Here is a 27919-nt window from a genome sequence, read left to right as displayed (position 1 = left end):
AAAAAGATGGATGAACTTACAAGGTATTTAACTTTCACTTACACCTTCTTTACCTCCAGCTATGTCTGCATATTCTAAATGCTGATGAGAGAAATTTTCTTCTGCCAACCCATGATCACTCTCCATCCAGAGCTTCTGAGTCAGTTCTTGGCTTTAGAAAATATATTAAAGGGTCCTGAAGTTTTCTTCAGGTGCCATGAAATGATTCCTGCTTTCTTGCAGACAAATAGTGTCAGCATCTTCTTCCACACTGACACCAGCCCAGTGTAGACATGAGGTCATGTGCCAGGGAGCAAAAATGCAGTAAGTACTTACCACAACAACAGCACTCAAGCGATCACTTTGGACCTGCTGCACTTGGATGCAAGGTCCTGGCATTTGTAACCCCAAGCCACTGGGAAGGTTCCCGGCATCATCATTTGGGATACTGCCATTACCAAGCTGAAGGCCTACGGATGCCCTGTACAAGTAGGTATGAGTCAGTTTGCCCACACCAGCAACTTCCAGCACATCTGGTGTGAGGTGCGAGCTGGGAAGCATGCGCACGTTGTAGCAATACTTCTCATACTCATCCACTGGGCAGCAGTAGCAGCAGCTGCAGCATCTATGGTGGTGGGAAGTTGCGCAGTGGCACAGCCGTGCAAGGGTGAGGAAGAGGACGAATGCTGCAAAGACACAGGAGATACAGGCAAGGGAAACAATCAGGTAGAGGTTTGTGGCGTTGAGCAGTGGTGGTGGCTCCCCACTGTCATCAAAGTCAGGCAGTGCCTGGGGCAGGGAGTCAGCCAGCAGGATACCCACGGTCACAGTAGAAGAGAGTGGCGGGTCCCCATGGTCCTGCACCACCACGACCACCTTGTGCTTGAGAAAGTCAGTGGAGCGCATGGAGCGTGTGGTGCGCAGCTCACCAGAGTGTGGTACCAAGTGGAACAGTGTGGAATCAGAGGAGTGGGACAGGTGATAGGAAAGCCAGGCATTCTGTGCATTGTCATCATCATCTGCCACCACTTTGGTCACCAAGTAACCCTCATCGGCCAGGCGGGGCACAATTTCCACAGCCACCGAGCCATTCTGGCTGGTGGGATACAGGATGGCTGGGGCATTGTCATTCTGGTCTGAGATGTAAACATTCACAGTTATGGCAGTGCTCAAGGCTGGTGATCCATTGTCCTTCGCTTCCACTTGGAAGTGGAAGCTCCTAAGCTGCTCAAAGTCAAAGGCACGCTTTGCATAGATGCTCCCATTGGCCAAGCTCACAGACAAAAAACTGGCCAGGGCACTGCCTGCAACCGTGGAGTTCCTGAGTGTGTAAGAGACCCGTCCATTTTCCCCCACATCAGGGTCAGATGCTGAAACCTGGTAGAGAAAAGCACCAAGTGCATTGTTTTCCTCCACAGAAACGTCACATACATCAACAGCGAAGACAGGGGGGTTGTCATTCACATCAGAAATCTGCACCCAAAGAGTCTTCCGAGTGGTAATGGGAGGGAAGCCCAGGTCTGTGGCAGTAATGGTGATGTTGTACTCACTAATCAGCTCTCGGTCCAGAAGCCCGCTAGTGACCAGGCTGTAGTAGTTTTCAAGGGAAGGTTTTAGCTGGAAGGGAAGGTTGTCAGGGATCTGGCAGGTTATCTTCCCATTCTCCCCAGGGTCTTTATCCATAATACTCAGAAGAGCTATCACAGTGCCAGGCACAGCATCTTCAGGGATGGGACTAGAAAGGGATGCAATTGTTATCTCTGGGGCATGATTGTTCACATCAGTGATTTCCACCAGCAGCTTAGCTGTGCTGGACATGCCAAATGCCCCTTTGTCCCTTGCCTCAATAAGCATCTCAAGAAGAGGCCTCTGAACAGCTAAAACACCATTGACCGTCACCTCCCCTGTGTGAGGGTGAATTAAGAATATTTGCTGTAGATCAGCAGCAGTGCTATTGCTAAATGAATACCTGACTTCTCCATTTGGACCTTCGTCCATGTCCGTGGCATGCACTTGGACTACCAAAGTGCCATTGGGGGAGTTTTCCAACATACTCGCCCTGTAGACTGAGTGCTCAAATTCCGGTGCATTGTCATTGGTATCCAGCACAGTCACAATGACCTGGACGTCACCAGACTTTGGGGGATTCCCACCATCTTTGGCTGTAAGGATAAGTCTGTGAGTGGCTTGCTGCTCCCTGTCTAAGGCTTTCTCCAGCACTAATTCAGGATACTTACTCCCGTCCCCATGTGTCTGCATTTCCAAACAGAAATGTTCATTAGGGCTCAGAGTATAATTCTGGACACTGTTGGAACCTTCATCAGAATCTTGGGCAGTGGGGAGTGTAAACCGTGCCCCAGGTGACAGGAACTCAGCCACATTTATGTGATATTCACTTAAAGGAAAGCTAGGTGAGTTGTCATTTATGTCCAGGACTTTAAATTCCATCCTATAAAGCTCTAGAGGGTTTTCTAGCACAAGTTCATAATTCAGAAAACAGGTAGATTTTAATTTGCAAACCTGCTCTCTGTCTATGGGCTGCTTAATAGATAAAGCCCCCGTGCTTACATCTATATTAAAATATTGCTTACTTGAACCGGTGATCACGCGAAATTTCCGGGATGAAAGTGTAGCCGCATTTATTCCTAAGTCTTTTGCTATGTTTCCAACAGACACTCCACGCTCCATTTCCTCGGTCACAGAATACACTATTTGTCCATTCGCGGTGCAGGAAATAAGGCAGAAGACCATTAAATAGACCCGCATTCTTCCTCCCCTGGCTCAGCTCCCTGCAGACCGTCTCAGCAGTAACATAATCCAGTATTTCAGCAAAGACCTGAAGTTCCCAGTGCAAAAGGAACCGGCGCGAGGGTGTACCGACGGAAAGGCGAAAAGTTTGCTGCAGGCGAAGGCAGCGCGCCTGAACCGCTGCGGCTCCCCCGCGCCGCCGGCAGCCGAGCGCGGAGAGTCGGCAGCTCTGCTGCGCCCGCCGCCGCCGCCGCTCGCTGTGCCGGCCCGGCGGCCGAGCGCGCCGGCTACACGCCGCGGCGGCCCGCGGCGACGGCGCCACCCAGAGGCCGCGCCACGAGCTGCACCGCCGCCGCGGGGAAGGGGCTGCGGACCCCACGCTCCCGAAAAACCCGCCGGCCGGCTCCTTCCTTTCTTTTTTTTTTTTTTTTTCTCCTCTCCTCCTTTCTCTTTAACGCCTCTAAGGAGTTGCGAGGGGCCTCTGGGCCCCCAAGTCTGCAGCAGGAAAGTGTTTCCGTGAGAGAGAGATGCAGAAAAGACATGCTCCCTCCCTCTCGCTGGTCCTTGCATATTCGTAGAAGAGCCAGCGAGAGGATGCGCCCGTCTCACGCTGTCAGAGTACCGAGGTGGAAGGGAAACGCGTATGAGAAGTGACAGGCATAGGCTAAACACGGGTCAGCACAGTCCCGGCACACTCCGGCTGAGCACAACATCTCCCAGAAGGGGTTTAAGAGCGCGATTAAAGCAGGCAGTCGTCTCTGCCCTTTTAAGCAAAAATAATAAAAATAGTAAAAGTAAAAATAATAAAAATAATACAATATAATAAAACTCTTGCCTGATTCTCTTTCCGGACAAGACAAAATAACTCCGATTATTGGAGAAAAGAGTCTCTCGCCTAACTGCCCCAGTGTGATCACCCGCAACCACAGAAGAGCTCCCACCCAACCCGCCAGAGCAGGATCGGGACAGCTCGGGTGAGCAGGGGGAAGCTGCAGCAGTAGAGTCACTTGCACAGAAACAGGTATCGATGCCAGGGAGGTCTGATATTTAGGACATGCTCGGGAACACTGGCAAGAGACAAGCTGATAACACAGAGAAATAACAGACCACGCGTGGAGATCAAAGCTCTCCGCTCCCACGACTTCCTGCATCAAGGGTATAGATAGCCACTGCTCACTCGGGGGTTGGGAGAAGGTGGAATGCATTTCAAAATACATTCCCTAAAAGCACGGGTCAATCCCTTTCCGCAGCAATTTTTACAGTCTGTTTTCAGCCCATGAAAACTCCCCGATCCTCTCCGTTTCCAGCTTTCTTCTACGAGAGCTTATTATCATGAGATCCTGATCAATCAAAAGGAAGAGGCTATAAATACGCTGCAAAGGCAGACCTTAACCATTCTTGCACCGGCTCTGTTTCTATTTTTTTTCATGCAGCTGAAAATTTCCAGGCCAGTGAAAAAGAACATTTCAATTATGCAAACTATCAGTGCCCCTAAAAATAGGAGAAAACTGGGACCACAGCCAGAAATGATTCATTAAATAAAAATTCGATACGTCTGTCTGTATCCTTAACTCAGCAAAACCTCTAAGAGAGGTTCCTATACTAACGCCAATAGAGCAAGCCTTGGTCCACCGCAGCACAAGTGTTTGCGATTATTAAGATTCTCAAGTCTCCTGGCAATGTTTGAATGTTGCATTTTCCATTTATTATATTGATACTACAGCACCTGTAAGAGCTGCGGGGGTGGTTTGTATCTGTCTTAACTCATAGACCTTATAAATTTGGCCAGTGGGCCATTGTATACAGTATATAACATAAATATAATCTTTACAGCATGCTATTTACCTGCCCCCCCCCCCCCCATTAACGGTGGAAATCCCTAATTCCCACTTAGTCACCATAAAATTACCATCTAGACCCTCCCCGCCCCAAATTCCCCCAGACTTCCCATCTATCAGAATGTGATGTCCTCTATAATATGGGAAATGATACTGTTCTTACTTCTCTGTAATAATGTGCAGTTACTATAAACACGCTAGACCAATGTAATACCACCTAGTGAAGTCAAAGGGAAGACACCAAAAGTTTTTCCTTGGCCTTGGCCGATGGCAAAGATAAATACATGCTTCTGGGAACGCTGGAACAGTGTTGTTATACCTAGATGCATATACAGTGACAACACACGCGCTCTACTCACCCAGGAATCCTGAACCCAAGTTCCTCTCGTTGAACGGACAGACCACTTCAAAGGTCGATTTTTTTTTAAATCCTAATATTTAAATTAAAAAGCTGTGGTTATGCACACTGGTGCCTGAAACATCGGCTGGAAGAAACTGATCAGTGAACAATGGCCACAAATAGTTAAAGTGATTGTACCTTTGCCTCTTTCCACGATTTACTAATCTTTCAGAAGTATTTGGCAACCTTCACCGATTTTTTCGTTGTTAATTCGCTCATTTACTACTCATTTACCATCTGAGATAATTTCTTCAGCTTTCTGCTACATCTCTTCCTTTTCTTCTGTAGTGTTGCCTAATGCTTGTTTATAAGGCGCTAAGGGGTCCTGCCTACAATTCTCTTTTTCATAATGTTATAGTCTTGCTTTAATATTTTGGCATCTTTTGTCCTGTTGTCTCCTTCCACTCTCTACCTTGGAAAGAGAGTGATGTCCCCGGAAGTCATACAGTATTGATCACTGGAACATAAGTATTGCCGGCTATGTATTAACACCCAACCAGTCCTCCCATTCCTGCCACATTTCTTTTCCGGTCCAGACCAGACGAATGTCTGACATGGGTTGATTGCACGATTAATGTACTGTTCACGTCAAAAGTTCTGGGTCATAGCCAAAAATAAAACGCTTAGCAATATTAATATCTATGGCCAATTACAACTCAGCCGCTCCTTCTCTGAAGAGAGTAACACTGCTATGCCATGAAGGCAGAGGAGTGGAGACCCCAGTCTCTCACATTCAGATGCCCAGTGTCTCAAGTATGTCATAACATTCAGTTTCTCCACTCTCACTCTTGTTCGACCACTCTTCCGTGTCACCACTTACAGGTCCTGCCACTTCAGCGCTTCTAATCTTATGGGTCTCCTCGCCACACTCGGTCTCTTTCCCCAACTACGTTATTTCCATAAGCCGTATTAAATACCTTTAAATATAGACGCCTCCCTTGGTAGCTCATCACAGCGGATAATGTAACCACTTCTTAAAACCTCATCTTTGATATAGCCTTTGCCTTCAATTTGCCCTCTCTGAACCGTTTCCTACTCCCTTCCCTCCAATTTACCCACCCACCAAGCTATTTTGGCTCGAATAGCCGAGGAATCAAACTTTTTGTGGCCCTGAGGGCACGTCCCGGGACCTCCGCGGTCTCACTCACCGCTACACAACCCCTCTATAATCTTCTGCTCCCCGACGTGCTCACAGAGCGCTTCTTCGTGTCCTCCCACCCAATAGGCTGTTGCATCGTTGCATTTACACCGCCTTAGAGCCCTGAGCATCCCTTATGTCCTCTTTCTCCCGCCCCGTCTTATATTCTCAGCCAATCATCCCTGTTTTCAGCAGTAAGATGTCATTTCTCCATCCGTGCATACTGTGCTTGAAACAATGGCAGCGGCCAGAAGAAGCTGGTAAGCGATCAATGGCAAAAACCAAAGAGGAATAGTCAGACCGGATTATCTCGGGGTTCTGGAGGACCTGGCTGCACCACACGAAGGGCCAAGCGTGTTTGAACACCATCCTTTACGCTGATGATTACTTTAACGCCCCATTATCTTCCGGCAATGCATCAAAAGCAAGGCAGACAGCGATCGGCGTCTCTGGAGGAGATTTGCAGATCACAGACACCTCTAGATCGGTACTGAGGTGAGGGAAAATGCGAGCAGCGGAACTCGCCCCCTTTCTCCGAGGGGTCCCCACCACAATCGAGGGCCCCCGCTGATGCTAGACCAGAAACAGGGCGCTTCCGCGGCAGCGGAGTGTCTGCCGGGAGAGGCGAGACATCAGAAAGGGCTAGATCTGTCCGGGAAAGCAAATGGGAGTTACAGCCCTACAGTTTCTCTGCCGAGGTGAATGGATGAGCACTCCGTGGCGGCACGGGCAGCTGTCCTCGGACAGGCAGGCAGCCCCAGCTTTGATCTCCACCCGGAAAGGTGCATGAAAAGGTTCGGACACTGACGGTGTCACGGGGGTCCGTCATTAAACCGGATCTGCCTGAGGAAGACCGGAGCCAGTGAAGGGGCTCCTCCTAGGACTGACCCCGAAATGCCGGCGCGGAGCAGGGGTGTAATAGCTGCCCACGGAGGTAGAGATCCCGCTATCGCCTTCCCCATGTGGGCTCCCTCGGGCAGAGATGAACGCAAAGGTGGTTACAGCCCGAGCGCCCCGGAACATTGGGCTCCCTCGCTTGGGACTTGGCGTGGCGATAGCACCCGCCGCTGTCCCCGGGCTGCGCCCGGTGGGACCGAGCCATCTCCCGCGCCTGGCTGCCTCTACGCCCCCCATGCAACGCTCAGCCCCGCCGGCCCGCGCTTCCCTCGGTGTTGGCTGCAGGGCCGGGGCTAATCCGCTGCTGTCACCGCAGCTCCGAGCCCGCCTCCCCCGTCCACGCAGGCAGGCTGTGACTGCTGGAGGAGCGGGTGACGATGTCAGGATGCCCTTCAGCAAATCATGGGAGCTCGCAGTTGCGACGTGGGGACAGTGGGAATTGAGATTACCAAAAGAAGCCGGGGAGAGCAAGTCTCGTAGGCGGAGGATTTCTAGATTTCAGCGACCCCCCCCCCCACCACCAGAATCCTCATGACCTACATCAAGCAACAGAAACACTCGCACCGTGCCATCTGCTATATCGCAGGCAAGAACAGGCGTCTATTCCACCCGAGGTCTGAGACTGCTTTATTTACCCCGTCAGAGACTACCGAGCTTTGCGGGAGATGCCGAGGGACATCGGCGACAGCGGGTACGAATGACAGGTAGTGCGTGTGCAAAAGCGCGGCTCGAAGCCGAGCACCCGGTGGCGGTGTCTTCCCGCAACGGAACTCAGCATTTCTCTGCAAAATTCCCCGTTCTGCAGCTGCGAAGCAGCCTCCCGCCGGCAAGTCAGCGCGGAGCACTGCAGCGGCCGCCCCGTCGCTCGCGGCCGCCCCTTCCGCTCCCACCTTCCGGCTCCCGGAGCCGCCCACTGATGAACGACTACAGCGCGCCCAGCTCCACCCGCAGCTCGAGCTCTAAGCCTCTACATTAGCAACCCCTGTCATACACTCAGGGCTCGCAACCATCGCGATTGCACTGTGCCTCGTAACACCCACATTAATCAGAATCATTTTCCAAAACCATATGTGGCAATGGTAGTAGCCTTTGAGATGACGAGAGCCTGGTCTGGCAGAGACTGACAACCTCACGGCAATCCCTTTTATCTAGGACACTGACCGTATATTCTAGCATCTTCTGTTAACGACTTCTTTCCAGAATATGCTACGAAGTAAAAGCATTCTCGAGGTTTATTTCTGAAGTTAATGCTTCGCTAATTCTTTTAGAAACATGCAGCAATATTTCCTACCAGTGTAGGGTCCCTTCAGACCCTCAATTTATTATAGCGGTCATAGTGAAACCAAGGAAATATCTGGAATTGAGCAAGTCTCTTCAGACGACACACATCTTCTCTTACCCCGAAAATGATCGTCATTAACAGACTCCATGTCATCGCTTTTAATCTTAGCCCACGGAAACAAGCCGATTCGCCACCACCTCCGCGGTGGCGGATGGCGTTATCTTCACGTCCGCACTCGCTGTGAGGCTCTCTCAGACGACAGTTGTTTTTGCATTCTTTTCTAGAGTTAGTAAAACCTTCTAAACTTGAACCAGAAAAAAAAAAGCTCTACCAAGTTTTCCTTTAGGAAATCTCAGCCTGTTTTTCCTGCCTTCTGCAAGATCCTTGTGAATTAAGGAAAACCACCTTAACACTTCTACAGCACTTTGATAAACCTTGCTGCTGAGAGACAAGTGAAGGCAATTCACACCTACTCAAGAGGTGATAAGCCTCTCTTCCCTTTTGCACAATAGCTACCTGATGTGGTCAGAGGAGTCTTCAAACAAAATCGCCAACAAATATACAAAGAACACGAACTACAAAAGTCTTTTCTAAGTGATGTCAAAGAACTGCAAAAAGGAAAAATAAATTAACGGGATGCGCTCACATTTTCTATGAATCCGCGGGAGATATCAGCCCCCTAAGAATTTATTCGGAACTGACATGAATATATCCACCTTCTTTACCCGGATTTTGGTTTACCTAAAAACAACACTGCTGTCAGTTTGGAAGCATCGATCTGTGACTTCGATTTTTACGCTATGTGCCTTGCCTAAATCAGGTCTATTGCTAAAAGAACCAACAAAATAAATGCTCTCAAGAGAAATATAATGTGTTGACAGGATCATGTTTTCCCCAGACTATGGTAATTATATAAACGCATGTCTTTTGCGACTTGAACACGTGACACGAAAATGCTCCTATGAAAATACCGACTGTTCTAACTTCCCCGGAAGTCATACGAACTCCGTTTTTAACGTTGCAACGAGAGTTACACCAGCTATATGAGATCTGTCCAGGAGCAACACACCATTAAAGACCTCCACCAACACACTTCTTCCTCTCATTCCAAACCGTAAAGGTCTTTTAATGTGTTCCAGCTTCATGGGATAAGCGAGGTAAAACACCCAGCAAGATCCTCAACCTTTGAGACAAATACAAAACCGACATATACGGACACATTCCTCACTAAAACCTATCTCAATCACAGCTGGATTCGAAGCTAATACATACCCTATCTGCAATCAGCCTTAGGAGGTAACCAGCTTGCGAACACCGCCCAAACGGGTAGACACCAAAAGTCACTAAAAAGGCAAAAGAGAAGACTAGCTAACCTCACGCGATCGGCATTCAATACCGTGTACAAGATAAAAACGTTAAGACTCTAAGCATATATTTCACCAAATACACCATCGCAAACAAGACCTAAAAACACTGATGCTTCCCAAAACGTAAAGTACAAAAAAGAAGAGACAATGTTTTGTGAATCATTCAATGTCAAGGCAAACATGATTTACAACACAAGAAACCGGCAAACATGGACAAATCCAATAAAAACACAGGCGTCTAAATATGGACCATTCAGGCTACAAGCAATAGCAAAATCAGAGTCAGATTACCGTTCTACAAAAATTACAACATCTAGGATGTTTCTATTAGCAAATAACTCATAAAGAAAAAAAGAAAGACAGTAGAAAAGAAAACACCCCAGAGCAGAAAAACATACGAACACACTTACCACGCCACACGAACGTGGGGTTAGTGACTGCTCCTTCCCAGCAAAATTATTCTCTGCCGGAGGCGGCAAGAAGTTGGGGCTGAAAACCATGAGGTCGCTCTTGCCCGCGCCGTCCGCCACGCACAGGCTCCGGCTCTGGCGCTGCGAGTACGACCAGCTGCCCACTTCGCTGGCGCACACCAGCGTCGCCGGCCCGGGCCCCGACAGCACGGCCGCCCGCGGCGCCCACCGCGACGCCCCGTACAGCACCACCGCCAGCAGGAACAGGCTCGACACCGCGCAGATGGCCACCACCAGCCACACGTTCGTCGTCGTCGCCGCCGCCGCCGCCGCGCCGCCCTCGGCGCCCGCCGCCGGCCGCAGCCCCGACAGCGACGAGCCCGCGCCCGCCGCCGCCGCCAGCGCCGCCTCGGCGCCCTCGCCCAGCGACACGCTCAGCGTGGCCGTGGCCGAGCGCGCCGGCTCGCCGTGGTCCCGCACCACGATGACCAGCGTCTGCCGCGGGCCGTCCGCCTCCTCCAGCGCCCGCGCCGTGCTCACCTCGCCGCTGTACAGCCCCACGCGGAACGCGCCCTTGCCCCGCGGCTCCCGCAGCTCGTAGCGCAGCCACGCGTTGTAGCCCGAGTCCGCGTCCACCGCGCGGATCTTCGCCACCACCTGCCCCGCCGGCGACCCCCACGCCGCCCACGCCCACAGCGACGACCCCGACGACGACGGCCCCGACGACGACGACGACGGCCCCGACGCCGCGCCGCCAGCCCAGGGCCCCGCGCCGCCGCCCGCGGGCGGCAGCAGCGCCGGCGCGTTGTCGTTCTCGTCCACGACGAAGAGCTGCACCGTGGCGTTGCCGCACAGCGCCGGCTGCCCCGCGTCCACCGCGCGCACCTCGAACTGCAGCACCTGCAGCTCCTCGTAGTCGAAGGGCTGCAGCGCCCACAGCCGACCGCTCTCCGCGTCCACCGACACGTAGCTCGACGCCGACCGCGCCCCCGCGCCCGCGCCGCCCTCCGCCACCGAGTAGCTCACGCGCCCGTTGCCCGCCTCGTCGGGGTCCCGCGCCCACAGCCGCGCCAGCTCCGCGCCCGCCGCGTTGTTCTCCCGCGCCAGCACCGTGTACACGGCCTGCGCGAACGCCGGCGCGTTGTCGTTCACGTCCGACACCGGCACCCGCAGCCCGCGGCTGGCGCGCAGCGGCGGCGCCCCGCCGTCCTCCGCCCGCACCTCCACCTCGTACTCCGCCACCCGCTCCCGGTCCAGCGCCTCCCGCAGCACCAGCGAGTACGAGCCCTCGAACGTCGCCACCAGCCCGAACGGCGCCGCCGGCCACACCGCGCACCGCACCCGGCCGTTCGCCCCCGAGTCCCGGTCCGACACGCTCAGCAGCGCCACCACCGTCCCCACCGCCGCGTCCTCCGGCACCGGCACCGACAGCGACGTCACCCACACCTCCGGCGCGTTGTCGTTCACGTCCAGCACCTCCAGCTCCACGCTGCAGTGACCTGAAAGCGGAGTCGCCCCCCTGTCTTTCGCTTCCACTTGTATCTCGTATAGACGAACGTCCTCAAAATCCAGGGGACCCGAGAGCTTCAGCTCCCCTGTGCTTGAGTCTAGCACGAACAGGTCTCTTCCACTGGCAGGAATGATGTTGTTCACTGTGTACTCCACTTGGCGGTTAATTCCCTCGTCCGGATCCGTGGCGCTCACGCGCACCACCAGCGTCCCCTCTGCAGTGCTCTCCGCCAGCTGCACTTTATAGACCGACTGGTTGAACTCGGGCGCGTTGTCGTTCACATCCAGCACCGAGATCACCAGCTCCATCGTGCCCGACAGCGACGGTCTGCCGCCGTCACTCGCCGTCAGCACCAACCGGTGCACCGCCATCGCCTCCCGGTCCAGCGCCTTCGACACCACCAGAAATAACGATTTCCTGTTTTCACCCGCGGATTTCACTTCTAGAGTGAAATGCTCGCTCGGGCTGAGTTTGTAGGAGAGCTGCGCGTTGGCTCCGATGTCTGCGTCCGACGCGCCCTCCAGCGGGAAGCGCGAGCCGGGAGGGAAACTCTCCGATATGCTGAGGTTCTTGCGGGCGGCGGGGAAGAGCGGGGCATTGTCGTTGATGTCGGTGACCTCCAGCTCCACGTGAAAGACGCGCAGCGGCCGGTCCACCAGCACCTCCAGGCGCAGGGCGCACGGCGCGCTCTTGCCGCACAGCTCCTCGCGGTCGAGCCGCGAGCTCAGCACCAGCGCCCCGCTCGCCCCGCTCACCTCCACGCTCGCCCGCCGGCCCTTCGCCACCAGCCGCAGCCGACGCGCCTCCAGCTCGCCCGCCTCCAGCCCCAGGTCCTGCGCCAGACGACCCACCACCGTGCCGGCCTTGGCTTCCTCCGGCACCGAGTAGCGCACCTGGCCGCCGCCCAGCGCCCAGGCCGCCTGCAGCACCAGCACCCGCAGCGCCGCCGGCACGCACACGCCCATGGCCAGCGCCGGCACCCGCACGGGCCCCGCACGGCTCCCCGGCACCGCCGCCGCTCGCCGCCGCTCCCCCGCCGCAGGCGCGGCTCCCCGCGCAGCCGCCTAGGCCAGCCCTGCCCGCCGCATCCGGGCTCCGCCGTCCTCGACCGCTGACGGGCAGCGGTGTCAGCGGCTCGGGGAGGAGCTGCCTTATTCCTCCCGGCTCAGGGCGCCTTCGCGGCCGACAGCGGCACCGTGTGTCCGACACCGGCTCCGACTCCTGCAAGCGGACTCCTCTCGCTGCCTCCCGCGCCTGCGGAGCAGAGCCCAGCCCGGGGAAGGATGGGACGTGGCCGTGCCCGCTCGGGCGACAGAGCTCCGCCATTTCTCTTCAGAACATTTCTCTCTGACGAACACGAGTCTGCAGACCTTACGTCTTTCCCCGCCACAATTTCTTCCCTTTTCTTTCCTTAAATGATCTATTATTGACCAGGACTTACCGAATGTTTACTAACTGCCTGCACATCTCTTGACATGAAGCAGGTCCGTGGTCTGAGACAGAAGCCCTCATGCTCGTTGATTCCTGTTTTACATTAAGCCTTGCATGAAGTCATTGATGAAGTCTGATGCACTCTTAGGAGCTCCTTTTCCAGCAAATTGTCTCCGTCCAGATGCCTGTGCACTCAGAGATATGCGCCAGGGATTACACCTCAGACGGCATTCATTGAAAACAGCCTCCACCACTTCTGCTCCCTTTGACTTTTTCTTCGCTACACATTCCTCAGGAGGTGTAACAAAGCCTCCCGGTTTCTTTAATTCTTTGCAAAGCACACACCTACCCCCTGCACCTCTGCTTCCTCTACCGTACAAGACCAATTTTGGCTCTTCATTGGTGGAAAGGGCCAAGGTCTGCAGGACATGATTGGTACCTAGCAGGTCGTCGCTAAAAACAAGAATAGATTGCCACTTTTGCATTACTTTGTGACAGTGATGACATTGAGCGATTCCATGCAATCGCCCTGGTTTTCAAACACCAAATAATAGAGCCAGGACACCCTATTACAAGAATATCTCTGTCAGACTAGAACAGTGGTTTCAACCTCTGAAACACTGTATGCATGGATGGCGTTTTAGGATGCCAAAACACCATACATGCATGCAATGTTTCAGAGTCTCAACTCTGGCAATGACTCCCTAACTTTGGAAGTCACTCTGAACATAGCCCGAACTGCACAAGTCATCGAACGGGGAAATAACATAGGGCAGCCAAAGCTCTCTAGTAATCTCCATATGCCTCAGTGAAGTGCTCTCTATGAATTGTGTTTCCCACTTGTAGCTGCACAATAATAGTCAAGTTCTTACTTACCTTTTCAGGTAAGCATGCATGCATAGTACAACGAAGCAAGAGTATTTCTGCTACCAGTGCAAATTAGTCCACGTGGAATGCCTCGCATTCATTAAAGTGATCCACACACCACATAACCAAACAAATACCCCCCAAAGGTTGCACCGCTGCTCTGGCAAGGGACTGTTGGTCTGAAAACATCTCCCCTGGCTCCCACCACATCCACGGAGATAAAGATATCACAGCTCCTTCTCTACACAGCCATGCAAGCTTGCTGCCACCCTGACACACATGCCAGGCAGAAACATGAGTGGGATGACTTCGGACAGAAATTGCTTGCTCATTCTAGCAAAGAAACATTAGCCACACAACATGAGGCTGAACCAAAATAAAGATACCAAATGCTAACACAGATAGGTCTGTCTGTCAAACAGGTCTTCTCTCATTACATTGTTATCCATACAGAGTCCCATTATCTGTCCCACCTACAAACTAATTGTGTAGTACTTCACGAACAAATAGATGCCATACAAGGCAGGGGGGCAGAAAACCATGAAGTACCAACAGAGGTCACCTTGCATGAATGAAAGAGAGAATCAAAGAGGAGGAGGAGGAGGAAGAGGAGGACAGCGTTCTCCGTAAGACAGAAGGCTGCAGAGCAGCATTCTGTGGGAGCATCAGCAGCCAAAAATAAAATATTCATTCGAATTGGCCTACATGCAAGACAGGAAAATGTATATGAATGAGGGCATGCCATACAACATGAAAGGAGGCTAAAAGAGGCACTAAGGTTAAGACTTCTGGGGACAGAGAAGAAAACAACGGATTTCCTTCCACGTTATGCAAACTCCAGGTTCAACGAAAGTCTGAATTCTGCGTGCAGTTCATCACCTCCCGAATGCGATAAAGAGAAGAGAGAAGAACAGTGAGAGTTTCAGAGACCACCATCAAGCTGACCAAAACTTTGGAGGAACTTCTCTTTGAGGAAGGATTCCCCATGTTCAAAGAGAAATGACTGAAAGGCGCACACGGCAGAGGTCTTCACAAGCATGGGTAGATGGAGAATGACAGCGAGCAACCATATGCAGCTCTCGAAGGCACAACATCCTCAGCAACCTCCTCCAACTTCGAAGTTAGACCTGCTTTAAGCACGGGGACAGCACTGCAGACTTCCACACGTTCCTTCCATCCCAAATCATGCTCTGGATCTCTCTGTTCACTTCTAGGTCCTCGACAACAAAAAAAGGTAGCGGATCCTACAGGGAGCAGGAGCCTGCTCTCCCGTAACACCTCAGCCAGAAATAGAAAGGGAACCGCTCATGCGGAATACTTCGCAGCGTAACACTATGGAAAATGTTTACAGGAGAGATCCTAGCAAACCCCAGGCTCCAGAAGGTAGACTCTTTCTCAAAGCTCACTTCAGCTCTGAGAGCTATTGCAAGCGCAGGGAAACACACGGGACCTCGCGGCCAACAGCCAGAGATCAAGGACCTGACAAGCACCGGCCCCCCGCAGGCGCCAAGAGGCGATTCCAAAGGGCTCAGGCGAGAACCGTGAAAGTGTTTCCGGGAGACCCGCAGGTGAGAAGAGGGGGGAAAGAAAGTGCCACTGACCGTGTCCAGGAGGGCGGGCGGATCCTGCGGCGTCTCCTTCGCCGCGGCGCCGGCGGGCGGCGGGAAGTTGGGGCTGAAAACCATGAGGTCGCTCTTGCCCGCGCCGTCCGCCACGCACAGGCTCCGGCTCTGGCGCTGCGAGTACGACCAGCTGCCCACTTCGCTGGCGCACACCAGCGTCGCCGGCCCGGGCCCCGACAGCACGGCCGCCCGCGGCGCCCACCGCGACGCCCCGTACAGCACCACCGCCAGCAGGAACAGGCTCGACACCGCGCAGATGGCCACCACCAGCCACACGTTCGTCGTCGTCGCCGCCGCCGCCGCCGCCGCCGCGCCGCCCTCGGCGCCCGCCGCCGGCCGCAGCCCCGACAGCGACGAGCCCGCGCCCGCCGCCGCCGCCAGCGCCGCCTCGGCGCCCTCGCCCAGCGACACGCTCAGCGTGGCCGTGGCCGAGCGCGCCGGCTCGCCGTGGTCCCGCACCACGATGACCAGCGTCTGCCGCGGGCCGTCCGCCTCCTCCAGCGCCCGCGCCGTGCTCACCTCGCCGCTGTACAGCCCCACGCGGAACGCGCCCTTGCCCCGCGGCTCCCGCAGCTCGTAGCGCAGCCACGCGTTGTAGCCCGAGTCCGCGTCCACCGCGCGGATCTTCGCCACCACCTGCCCCGCCGGCGACCCCCACGCCGCCCACGCCCACAGCGACGACCCCGACGACGACGGCCCCGACGACGACGACGACGGCCCCGACGCCGCGCCGCCAGCCCAGGGCCCCGCGCCGCCGCCCGCGGGCGGCAGCAGCGCCGGCGCGTTGTCGTTCTCGTCCACGACGAAGAGCTGCACCGTGGCGTTGCCGCACAGCGCCGGCTGCCCCGCGTCCACCGCGCGCACCTCGAACTGCAGCACCTGCAGCTCCTCGTAGTCGAAGGGCTGCAGCGCCCACAGCCGACCGCTCTCCGCGTCCACCGACACGTAGCTCGACGCCGACCGCGCCCCCGCGCCCGCGCCGCCCTCCGCCACCGAGTAGCTCACGCGCCCGTTGCCCGCCTCGTCGGGGTCCCGCGCCCACAGCCGCGCCAGCTCCGCGCCCGCCGCGTTGTTCTCCCGCGCCAGCACCGTGTACACGGCCTGCGCGAACGCCGGCGCGTTGTCGTTCACGTCCGACACCGGCACCCGCAGCCCGCGGCTGGCGCGCAGCGGCGGCGCCCCGCCGTCCTCCGCCCGCACCTCCACCTCGTACTCCGCCACCCGCTCCCGGTCCAGCGCCTCCCGCAGCACCAGCGAGTACGAGCCCTCGAACGTCGCCACCAGCCCGAACGGCGCCGCCGGCCACACCGCGCACCGCACCCGGCCGTTCGCCCCCGAGTCCCGGTCCGACACGCTCAGCAGCGCCACCACCGTCCCCACCGCCGCGTCCTCCGGCACCGGCACCGACAGCGACGTCACCCACACCTCCGGCGCGTTGTCGTTCACGTCCAGCACTTCCACCACCACTTTGCAGTGCCCGCTCAGGGAGGGGTTTCCCCTGTCCTCCGCATCCACTTGCAGACGATAAAGGCGAACGTCCTCGAAGTCCAAGTGTCCTCTGAGACTGATCTCCCCGCTGTCCCTGTCGATTCGGAACATGTCACCTCCATCCGCAGGAAAAATACTTCGGAGGACATAGGAAATTTCACTGTTCGTTCCCTCATCGCGATCCGTGGCGTTCACTCTCATCACTAAACTTCCCGTTTCCCTATTTTCCACCAATTGCACTTTATAGACCGACTGGTTGAATTCGGGCGCGTTGTCGTTCACATCCAGCACCGAGATCACCAGCTCCATCGTGCCCGACAGCGACGGTCTGCCGCCGTCACTCGCCGTCAGCACCAACCGGTGCACCGCCATCGCCTCCCGGTCCAGCGCCTTCGACACCACCAGAAATAACGATTCACCATCCTCTTCGGTTTTCTGCAAGTCCAGAGTGAAATGCTCGCTCGGGCTGAGTTTGTAGGAGAGCTGCGCGTTGGCTCCGATGTCTGCGTCCGACGCGCCCTCCAGCGGGAAGCGCGAGCCCGGCAGCGTTAAGGACTCGGCGACACTGAGGTTTCTGCGGGCGGCGGGGAAGAGCGGGGCATTGTCGTTGATGTCGGTGACCTCCAGCTCCACGTGAAAGACGCGCAGCGGCCGGTCCACCAGCACCTCCAGGCGCAGGGCGCACGGCGCGCTCTTGCCGCACAGCTCCTCGCGGTCGAGCCGCGAGCTCAGCACCAGCGCCCCGCTCGCCCCGCTCACCTCCACGCTCGCCCGCCGGCCCTTCGCCACCAGCCGCAGCCGACGCGCCTCCAGCTCGCCCGCCTCCAGCCCCAGGTCCTGCGCCAGACGACCCACCACCGTGCCGGCCTTGGCTTCCTCCGGCACCGAGTAGCGCACCTGGCCGCCGCCCAGCGCCCAGGCCGCCTGCAGCACCAGCACCCGCAGCGCCGCCGGCACGCACACGCCCATGGCCAGCGCCGGCACCCGCACGGGCCCCGCACGGCTCCCCGGCACCGCCGCCGCTCGCCGCCGCTGCCCGGCACCGCCGCCCGCGCCCGGCCGCTCCCCCCGCGCTCACAGCCGGGCTCTCCGCCGCACCGGGGCGGAGCCGCCGCGCCGCGCCGCCGCCGTTCCTGAGCCTGCAGCGACACCGTGTGCCCCGCCGCCTCACACGCGCCGCCAAAGCCGCCAAAGCCGCCTTCCTGCCGCCGCCCGCCCGCCGCGACACGCCCCGACACCCGCCGCCTCTCCCGCCGCCCCGCAGCTCCCCGGCCGCGGCCGGGCACCGCAGCTCCGGCTCCCCTCTCGGCTCACGCGTGGCGCCTTTCTCTGCCCGCCGCTTCACGCGCCTTCCCAGGCACGGAAGCGCCACCACCCCTCGCCGACCTCTTCTGGGCGGAGACACCCTCCCGCGGAGCCAGGCTGCTTTCACCGCAAGCTTCGCCTCCCGCCCCGCCCTTCGTGCTCTTGCTCCTTCCGTAGGCACAGCAGTGGCTTGTAGCACCCGCACAGTCGAAGCAGAGCCAGCAGCGTAGCGAAAATGCTTTTTCTTGCCTGCAGCCCAGCGAGGAGCACTCGAAAGTGCTGTAACCGACGTCAGTGCGCCAGCACTCTGTGACCCGGTAACACTGCTCATGTCATAGGCAGCGACAATCTAGCCACGGTTTGGACCGCAGCTAAGGAGTGGGAGGTGTTCAAAACGCAGCCCCAAAGCAGCACACGGAGAGCTGCGGTAGCTGCACGAACGGCGTGCAGGAAAACATAGGCAAGCGGCAGAATCTGCAGCAGGACAACAAAGGATGCAGAGGGAAGAGGAACGCGGCCTGCTGGCACCGGAACAACGTCCTGCTCCTAAACGGCACGGTAGACTCTGCAGGGAACAGAGCAGCTGCCTCCGCTTGCTTTGGCGGGAGGGGTGGAGGAGGAAAACGGTGCACATGACAAATCGCCCACTTCGGTCTCGCTTCCCTCCGCGGGGAGCTCTCGCATCGCCTCCACCCCAGAGCCTCAGATCGTCAGAGAGGGAGCCATCATCACTGACTACGGGGCATCAGCTCCCTGGCACGGCACACTCGCCCCTAATGAAGGGTAAGCTCGTTAGGGACTAACGGTATTCAAGAGACAGCCATCATGTTCGTACACGTTGGTGAATTCTTTTCTTTCCCGTCCCTCTCCTGCCTTGCCCTCCCCTTCCAACTCCTTCCCTTCTATCCTCTTCCTTTCCCACCCCACCCCGTCCCTTCTCTTCTTCCCTCCCTTTCTCTTCTCCTTTCTCTCTTCCCTTTTCCAAAGCGTTTTCTGAAGGTCTAACTCTTTCCCATCAGGCCTTGCACGAGGTCCCTGAGTACCGACGAACCTCAAGGACCCTCCGGAACTGCTTTTCCGGGGAACTCTCTCTCTCTCTCTCTCTCTCTCCCCCCATGTGCTAGGCAAAGCAGGCACTCTGCCCCTGCACCTCTGCTCCTTTTTTGCGAGAAGACTTCCATCCATTGCAAACACCAAGTTTTGCACAACAAATATCGTCACAGAGGAGTGATTTCTGATTCCTGAATGATCACTGCTAACAGCAAGCACAGATCTTTCAGAAAGTCCACCAGTACGTATGTCGACAACAAAAAGCTCATAGAAGGGTGAAAAAAATAAGATAAGCTCCGCTCTTTGGTGGTCTTCCTCTCCCCCAGCCAAGACGTGGCTCTGTGCCTCCTTTTCCACTTGCAGCTGCACGGTGCACGGCCAGCTCCTGCTTATCTCACCAGGCAGGCATCCACTCACAGAACAACAGAGCCAGGAGTTCAGTCTCCACACGTTGCCTCACACTCATCAACATCATCCACCTGTCACAATAACCAAACAGAAGCCAGGAAGGTTACCCTATCGCATGTTCACTCAGAACATCCCCACACACTCCCTCCACATCCACTGAGATAAACACACGAGGGACCTTCCCACACTCAATCACACCTGCTTGCTGTCACCCCTCACACTGTGCCGGGAAGCAACGTGGAAGGCACGAGATCACTCCAAAGTGCTGCCGGCTCGGCCAAGCCTGCAGGCATGACCCAGGCAACATTACATCGATCCAAATATATATATATCACGACTAAACGGGGGCACAGAGACTTCGGCCAGGCAGGCACATGATCCTCTGTTGTAGTTTGAGGCACCTGGAGGTTCTGTCAGTGGCGGCTTCTTCAGAAAATTAAATTAGATCATACCTGTATAGGGGGTTCTAAGGGAAATCTCCAGTGATCGATAACAAGGATCACTTCCGTGGAAGTGGGGTTTGCAAAAACTACGCACGTCTGGTCAAAGCTGTGAAATCATTGCATTGCGGACAATGTTCCTTTGGCCCCTTTTGTGAAAAAGGCTGCAGAAGGGAAAGCTGGGAACTGATGACACTCTCTCGAAGTCAAACGCACCTCAAGATAGGAGGAAAGAAGTGCCCACACTGACAGCAAGTGGCTCCAGTTCAGAAATGTCACAGACATCAAAACGAAGCAGTCTGCATCTTGCACACAGTTACTGAGATACCTCTTCAGTCAGACTGGCGACAGGGAAAGGGGGTGTTTCTCAGGGGGGGAATATGGTGTCCCAGCTGCTGCCCACAGGCTCACCATCAGGCACCAAGACGTTAACACAGCATGTTTATCGGTACTCCCAGAAAACAAGCAAGGCCGACCACCACGGGCGACATGGAAGGGGCACAGTCAGCGAGCGGGAGTGACCAGCTTCCACCAGGGTTCCTGGTGACTGAATGCACGTCCTCGACCAATGCACCTTGGCTAACAGAGCAACATACTTTCCCGTGTCTTACACCTACCTTGGCATTTGCTCTTCTGCCTGTACCCTTTAAAGCACCAAGTATGTTAACAACATCCTTCAATCGAGGCTTTCTCAACGACGAACTTCACCTCCCGAGACATGGGTCAAGCTGTTGCTCCTTCTGTAGGCAGGACAGGGCCTTTTCCACCTGCCCCGCAGAGTGGAAGGAACGCAGCATGCAATTACTTCTGCTTTGCCTTGAACCCGGACAGAGGCGCTCGAAAACAGTACATCCCGAGACACTGTGTCAGCATCCTCTAACACTGACTCGGAGCTGAGTAGGACCGCCAGCTCCAGTACATCTACACTTTGTAACACAGCTAAGCATGAGTATGTAACAATACGGAACCCCAGAGGGGAAACTTGTAGTACAGTCGCACAAAGGGCGCTCAGGAAAACACACGCAAGGAATAAAATCCTCAAGATAGCCACCAAAGATGCAGGGCCACCGCCAACTAAGTCTGCTGGAGCGATAGACTCTGTGGGGAACAACTGAGGTTCTCTTCCGCTTCTCGCGGGCGGGGACTAAGAAGTGGGGAACACAAATCCAGAAGCAATAGCGAGCAAAGGCAAAGCAAACGAGGGAGAGGGAAGTCGCCCGCCTCCTTCCCGCTTTCCCTCCGCGGGGAGCTCTCCGACCGCCTCCACCCCAGAGCCTCAGACCATCAAAGACGGAGCCATCAGCGCTAATTACGGCGCATCAGCTCCCTGGCATTGTCCATTCACACCTAAGGGCGGGTAAGCTCGTTAGGGACTAACCGCGCATTCCCTATATGCAGCTAATGCCGGTTGATGACGGCGATCGCCTTCTTTTCTTTTCCACCTTTCCCTTTCCTTCCTTTCCTCTCTCTGTTCAAAACATCCCGTTCCATTCCCTTCCCGTCCCCAGTACCGTTTCCTCTTCTCGTTTTCGCTTCTTCTGTTCCTCTTCTGTCCAAAGTGCTTTCTACATGTCGACTCCACTCTCGCAAGAAGCACGGGCAGGACTCCAGGGAAAACCTCTCAGGCCTCTTCCTTCTCCATTTCCATCAAGGCTGGGCAAAGGCCGAGGCTTCCACAACGAAGACGTTTGCATGGGAAGGATTCATGCCTCATGCTTCACCGCGAACAACACGCACAGACTCTTCCCTTTTGCTCAGCGGTTTCTGGCACTCTCCTTGGTTATCAAAGAGCATAACCATAGAGGAAGGAAATCATTTTACAAACAACACCTCTGGTCCTCCGTGACATAGTGGTCCACCTCCCGAGATACCACACCAGCCTAAGATATGGTCACTGTGGACAGTCTCCAAAGAGACCTGACAACTCCAGGAGCTCTCTAATTTGCAAGTCCCACCGAACACAGCTCAGCAAGAAGATGCTCAGAGAAGGGTGAAATAAGATAGGGAAGGCACGGCTCTACAGTGGTCTTTCCTGCCCCCAAGGAAGACGTTTTCCTCTGCTCCGTTTTCCACTTGCAGATGCAGGATGAAGGTCAAACAGCCTTTTCAGGCAGGCTTGTGCCTGAAAAAGGGATGTCTCCAGGCTTCACTACGGACCTCCACATGCCCCTTCCAACCTCACTTAGTGTGACGACCTCGGAGTCCACTAGGACTTCCCCTACAGAGGTCTCCCTGCACTATAGGCTGTGGATGCCACACGTTCTTACACGGCATCAAACACACCCAGCAGGGAAAGGCGACACTCCAGGACTACTTTGGTGGGAACATTCCTACGATAAAAGCACACTGTGGCATTTCAACACCAAGTACCCTCTCAAGACCAGCAAGGCCTCCAACGCCAGGCTCTTGCAGCCTGCAAAACGATCCTGGGCAAGCATCACTGAGCAACTCTGCTGACTTAGGCTCTTCTCTAGGTATCCTCGACATCCCACCCCGGGAAACGGGTTCCCACAACAAGCAGGCATTCTCCCCTTCTTGGGTTATGACACATTCCACGTCCTCCCCAACGTCGCCACGTGCCTCAGGAAAGGCTCTGCACTGCTCAGGGTCACCCTTCAAATCAGGACATGGCCAGAACTCACTCAGGGCCATTGCCGCAGTGCCAGGAAATTGCTGGACACCACCACCCACAGTTCTGCTTCCCAGTCCCAGGCTGACTCGGCCTTTTACAGACCCCTACCCTAACAGTGACTCTGTCATAAAAAAAGCATGGACTGTGTCAAATGCACAGTGTCTGACAGATTCTCTCAACCAGACGCTTCCTGGTTTTCCACGAACCAGCAAATGCAGCTGGAAATGCTGCACATCAATAAGCAACAATACGTGTAGAGGAGATGCCATGGCAGCTCTAACTGCAAGCGGCACTAATTTCATTCTATGAAAGCATTCATGCATAGGAAAACAAAGCAAGAGTATTTCTGCTACCAGCGCAAATTAGTCCGCGTGGAATGCCTCGCATTCATTAAAGTGATCCACACACCACATAACCAAACAAAAAACCTCAAAGGTCACACCGCTGCTCTGGCAAGGGACTGTTGGTCTGAAAACATCTCCCCTGGCTCCCACCACATCCACGGAGATAAAGATATCACAGCTCCTTCTCTACACAGCCATGCAAGCTTGCTGCCACCCTGACACACATGCCAAGCAGAAACATGAGTGGGATGACTTCGGACAGAAATTGCTTGCTCATTCTAGCAAAGAAACATTAGCCACACAACATGAGGCTGAACCAAAATAAAGATACCAAATGCTAACACAGATAGGTCTGTCTGTCAAACAGGTCTTCTCTCATTACATTGTTATCCATACAGAGTCCCATTATCTGTCCCACCTACAAACTAATTGTGTAGTACTTCACGAACAAATAGATGCCATACAAGGCAGGGGGGCAGAAAACCATGAAGTACCAACAGAGGTCACCTTGCATGAATGAAAGAGAGAATCAAAGAGGAGGAGGAGGAGGAAGAGGAGGACAGCGTTCTCCGTAAGACAGAAGGCTGCAGAGCAGCATTCTGTGGGAGCATCAGCAGCCAAAAATAAAATATTCATTCGAATTGGCCTACATGCAAGACAGGAAAATGTATATGAATGAGGGCATGCCATACAACATGAAAGGAGGCTAAAAGAGGCACTAAGGTTAAGACTTCTGGGGACAGAGAAGAAAACAACGGATTTCCTTCCACGTTATGCAAACTCCAGGTTCAACGAAAGTCTGAATTCTGCGTGCAGTTCATCACCTCCCGAATGCGATAAAGAGAAGAGAGAAGAACAGTGAGAGTTTCAGAGACCACCATCAAGCTGACCAAAACTTTGGAGGAACTTCTCTTTGAGGAAGGATTCCCCATGTTCAAAGAGAAATGACTGAAAGGCGCACACGGCAGAGGTCTTCACAAGCAGGGGTAGATGGAGAATGACAGCGAGCAACCATATGCAGCTCTCGAAGGCACAACATCCTCAGCAACCTCCTCCAACTTCGAAGTTAGACCTGCTTTAAGCACGGGGACAGCACTGCAGACTTCCACACGTTCCTTCCATCCCAAATCATGCTCTGGATCTCTCTGTTCACTTCTAGGTCCTCGACAACAAAAAAAGGTAGCGGATCCTACAGGGAGCAGGAGCCTGCTCTCCCGTAACACCTCAGCCAGAAATAGAAAGGGAACCGCTCATGCGGAATACTTCGCAGCGTAACACTATGGAAAATGTTTACAGGAGAGATCCTAGCAAACCCCAGGCTCCAGAAGGTAGACTCTTTCTCAAAGCTCACTTCAGCTCTGAGAGCTATTGCAAGCGCAGGGAAACACACGGGACCTCGCGGCCAACAGCCAGAGATCAAGGACCTGACAAGCACCGGCCCCCCGCAGGCGCCAAGAGGCGATTCCAAAGGGCTCAGGCGAGAACCGTGAAAGTGTTTCCGGGAGACCCGCAGGTGAGAAGAGGGGGGAAAGAAAGTGCCACTGACCGTGTCCAGGAGGGCGGGCGGATCCTGCGGCGTCTCCTTCGCCGCGGCGCCGGCGGGCGGCGGGAAGTTGGGGCTGAAAACCATGAGGTCGCTCTTGCCCGCGCCGTCCGCCACGCACAGGCTCCGGCTCTGGCGCTGCGAGTACGACCAGCTGCCCACTTCGCTGGCGCACACCAGCGTCGCCGGCCCGGGCCCCGACAGCACGGCCGCCCGCGGCGCCCACCGCGACGCCCCGTACAGCACCACCGCCAGCAGGAACAGGCTCGACACCGCGCAGATGGCCACCACCAGCCACACGTTCGTCGTCGTCGCCGCCGCCGCCGCCGCCGCCGCGCCGCCCTCGGCGCCCGCCGCCGGCCGCAGCCCCGACAGCGACGAGCCCGCGCCCGCCGCCGCCGCCAGCGCCGCCTCGGCGCCCTCGCCCAGCGACACGCTCAGCGTGGCCGTGGCCGAGCGCGCCGGCTCGCCGTGGTCCCGCACCACGATGACCAGCGTCTGCCGCGGGCCGTCCGCCTCCTCCAGCGCCCGCGCCGTGCTCACCTCGCCGCTGTACAGCCCCACGCGGAACGCGCCCTTGCCCCGCGGCTCCCGCAGCTCGTAGCGCAGCCACGCGTTGTAGCCCGAGTCCGCGTCCACCGCGCGGATCTTCGCCACCACCTGCCCCGCCGGCGACCCCCACGCCGCCCACGCCCACAGCGACGACCCCGACGACGACGGCCCCGACGACGACGACGACGGCCCCGACGCCGCGCCGCCAGCCCAGGGCCCCGCGCCGCCGCCCGCGGGCGGCAGCAGCGCCGGCGCGTTGTCGTTCTCGTCCACGACGAAGAGCTGCACCGTGGCGTTGCCGCACAGCGCCGGCTGCCCCGCGTCCACCGCGCGCACCTCGAACTGCAGCACCTGCAGCTCCTCGTAGTCGAAGGGCTGCAGCGCCCACAGCCGACCGCTCTCCGCGTCCACCGACACGTAGCTCGACGCCGACCGCGCCCCCGCGCCCGCGCCGCCCTCCGCCACCGAGTAGCTCACGCGCCCGTTGCCCGCCTCGTCGGGGTCCCGCGCCCACAGCCGCGCCAGCTCCGCGCCCGCCGCGTTGTTCTCCCGCGCCAGCACCGTGTACACGGCCTGCGCGAACGCCGGCGCGTTGTCGTTCACGTCCGACACCGGCACCCGCAGCCCGCGGCTGGCGCGCAGCGGCGGCGCCCCGCCGTCCTCCGCCCGCACCTCCACCTCGTACTCCGCCACCCGCTCCCGGTCCAGCGCCTCCCGCAGCACCAGCGAGTACGAGCCCTCGAACGTCGCCACCAGCCCGAACGGCGCCGCCGGCCACACCGCGCACCGCACCCGGCCGTTCGCCCCCGAGTCCCGGTCCGACACGCTCAGCAGCGCCACCACCGTCCCCACCGCCGCGTCCTCCGGCACCGGCACCGACAGCGACGTCACCCACACCTCCGGCGCGTTGTCGTTCACGTCCAGCACCTTCAGCTCCACGCTGCAGTGACCCGATAACGGAGGCGTACCCCTGTCTTTCGCTTCGATCTCCAGGTCATAGGACTCAACGTCCTCAAAGTCCAGTTTTCCTACAGTACTTAGTTCCCCTGATTTTGGATCAATTCTGAACACACCCTTCCACGACGCGGCCGTGGTGTCGCTGAAGGCGTAAGATATTTCCTGGTTAATTCCCTCGTCCTTGTCTGTCGCTGTAAGCTGCAGGATCAACGTTGCCGGGGCCGAATTCTCGGGTAACTGCACTTTATAGACCGACTGGTTGAACTCGGGCGCGTTGTCGTTCACATCCAGCACCGAGATCACCAGCTCCATCGTGCCCGACAGCGACGGTCTGCCGCCGTCACTCGCCGTCAGCACCAACCGGTGCACCGCCATCGCCTCCCGGTCCAGCGCCTTCGTTAGTACGAGCGCTATGGATGTTTTCTTCTCGTCTTTGGATTTCAATTCTAGAGCGAAATGCTCGCTCGGGCTGAGTTTGTAGGAGAGCTGCGCGTTGGCTCCGATGTCTGCGTCCGACGCGCCCTCCAGCGGGAAGCGCGAGCCCGGCAGCGTTAAGGACTCGGCGACACTGAGGTTTCTGCGGGCGGCGGGGAAGAGCGGGGCATTGTCGTTGATGTCGGTGACCTCCAGCTCCACGTGAAAGACGCGCAGCGGCCGGTCCACCAGCACCTCCAGGCGCAGGGCGCACGGCGCGCTCTTGCCGCACAGCTCCTCGCGGTCGAGCCGCGAGCTCAGCACCAGCGCCCCGCTCGCCCCGCTCACCTCCACGCTCGCCCGCCGGCCCTTCGCCACCAGCCGCAGCCGACGCGCCTCCAGCTCGCCCGCCTCCAGCCCCAGGTCCTGCGCCAGACGACCCACCACCGTGCCGGCCTTGGCTTCCTCCGGCACCGAGTAGCGCACCTGGCCGCCGCCCAGCGCCCAGGCCGCCTGCAGCACCAGCACCCGCAGCGCCGCCGGCACGCACACGCCCATGGCCAGCGCCGGCACCCGCACGGGCCCCGCACGGCTCCCCGGCACCGCCGCCGCTCGCCGCCGCTGCCCGGCACCGCCGCCCGCGCCCGGCCGCTCCCCCCGCGCTCACAGCCGGGCTCTCCGCCGCACCGGGGCGGAGCCGCCGCGCCGCGCCGCCGCCGTTCCTGAGCCTGCAGCGACACCGTGTGCCCCGCCGCCTCACACGCGCCGCCAAAGCCGCCAAAGCCGCCTTCCTGCCGCCGCCCGCCCGCCGCGACACGCCCCGACACCCGCCGCCTCTCCCGCCGCCCCGCAGCTCCCCGGCCGCGGCCGGGCACCGCAGCTCCGGCTCCCCTCTCGGCTCACGCGTGGCGCCTTTCTCTGCCCGCCGCTTCACGCGCCTTCCCAGGCACGGAAGCGCCACCACCCCTCGCCGACCTCTTCCGGGCGGAGACACCCTCCCGCGGAGCCAGGCTGCTTTCACCGCAAGCTTCGCCTCCCGCCCCGCCCTTCGTGCTCTTGCTCCTTCCGTAGGCACAGCAGTGGCTTGTAGCACCCGCACAGTCGAAGCAGAGCCAGCAGCGTAGCGAAAATGCTTTTTCTTGCCTGCAGCCCAGCGAGGAGCACTCGAAAGTGCTGTAACCGACGTCAGTGCGCCAGCACTCTGTGACCCGGTAACACTGCTCATGTCATAGGCAGCGACAATCTAGCCACGGTTTGGACCGCAGCTAAGGAGTGGTAGGTGTTCAAAACGCAGCCC

At 57.1% G+C, this 27919-nt stretch overlaps 2 protein-coding genes across 4 annotated transcripts in view; both read right to left on the bottom strand.

The window, feature by feature from the left end:
- Positions 1-18185, bottom strand: part of LOC112993838 (protocadherin alpha-C2) — a 99745-nt gene extending 81560 nt beyond the window's left edge. The window contains exon 1 of one of the 3 annotated variants that reach the window (XM_064520759.1): positions 15469-18185. In XM_064520759.1, the coding sequence (XP_064376829.1) occupies positions 15469-17946 (2478 nt within the window). In that variant the 5' untranslated portion in view covers positions 17947-18185. Of the gene's footprint in view, positions 1-315; positions 2539-15468 lie in introns of those variants that run through there. The other 2 variants (XM_064520758.1, XM_064520760.1) reach the window with 2 other exon arrangements.
- Positions 18186-23264: 5079 nt separating this feature from the next.
- On the bottom strand, positions 23265-27420 carry LOC135329997 (protocadherin alpha-2-like). Its single transcript, XM_064520757.1, has one exon. The coding sequence runs from the start codon at positions 27178-27180 to the stop codon at positions 24346-24348; it is 2835 nt and encodes a 944-aa protein (XP_064376827.1). The 5' UTR covers positions 27181-27420; the 3' UTR covers positions 23265-24345.
- Positions 27421-27919: the final 499 nt, after the last annotated feature.

This window comes from Dromaius novaehollandiae, chromosome 15, assembly GCF_036370855.1.
Source record: "Dromaius novaehollandiae isolate bDroNov1 chromosome 15, bDroNov1.hap1, whole genome shotgun sequence".
In the NCBI taxonomy this organism is placed as follows: Eukaryota; Metazoa; Chordata; class Aves; order Casuariiformes; family Dromaiidae; genus Dromaius; species Dromaius novaehollandiae.
This window is presented reverse-complemented; position numbering and strand designations above follow the sequence as displayed.

Coding starts and splice junctions, on each gene's coding strand:
- LOC135329997 (XM_064520757.1), bottom strand. CDS start 27,180: ATGGGCGTGTGCGTGCCGGCGGCGCTGCGGGTGCTGGTGCTGCAGGCG.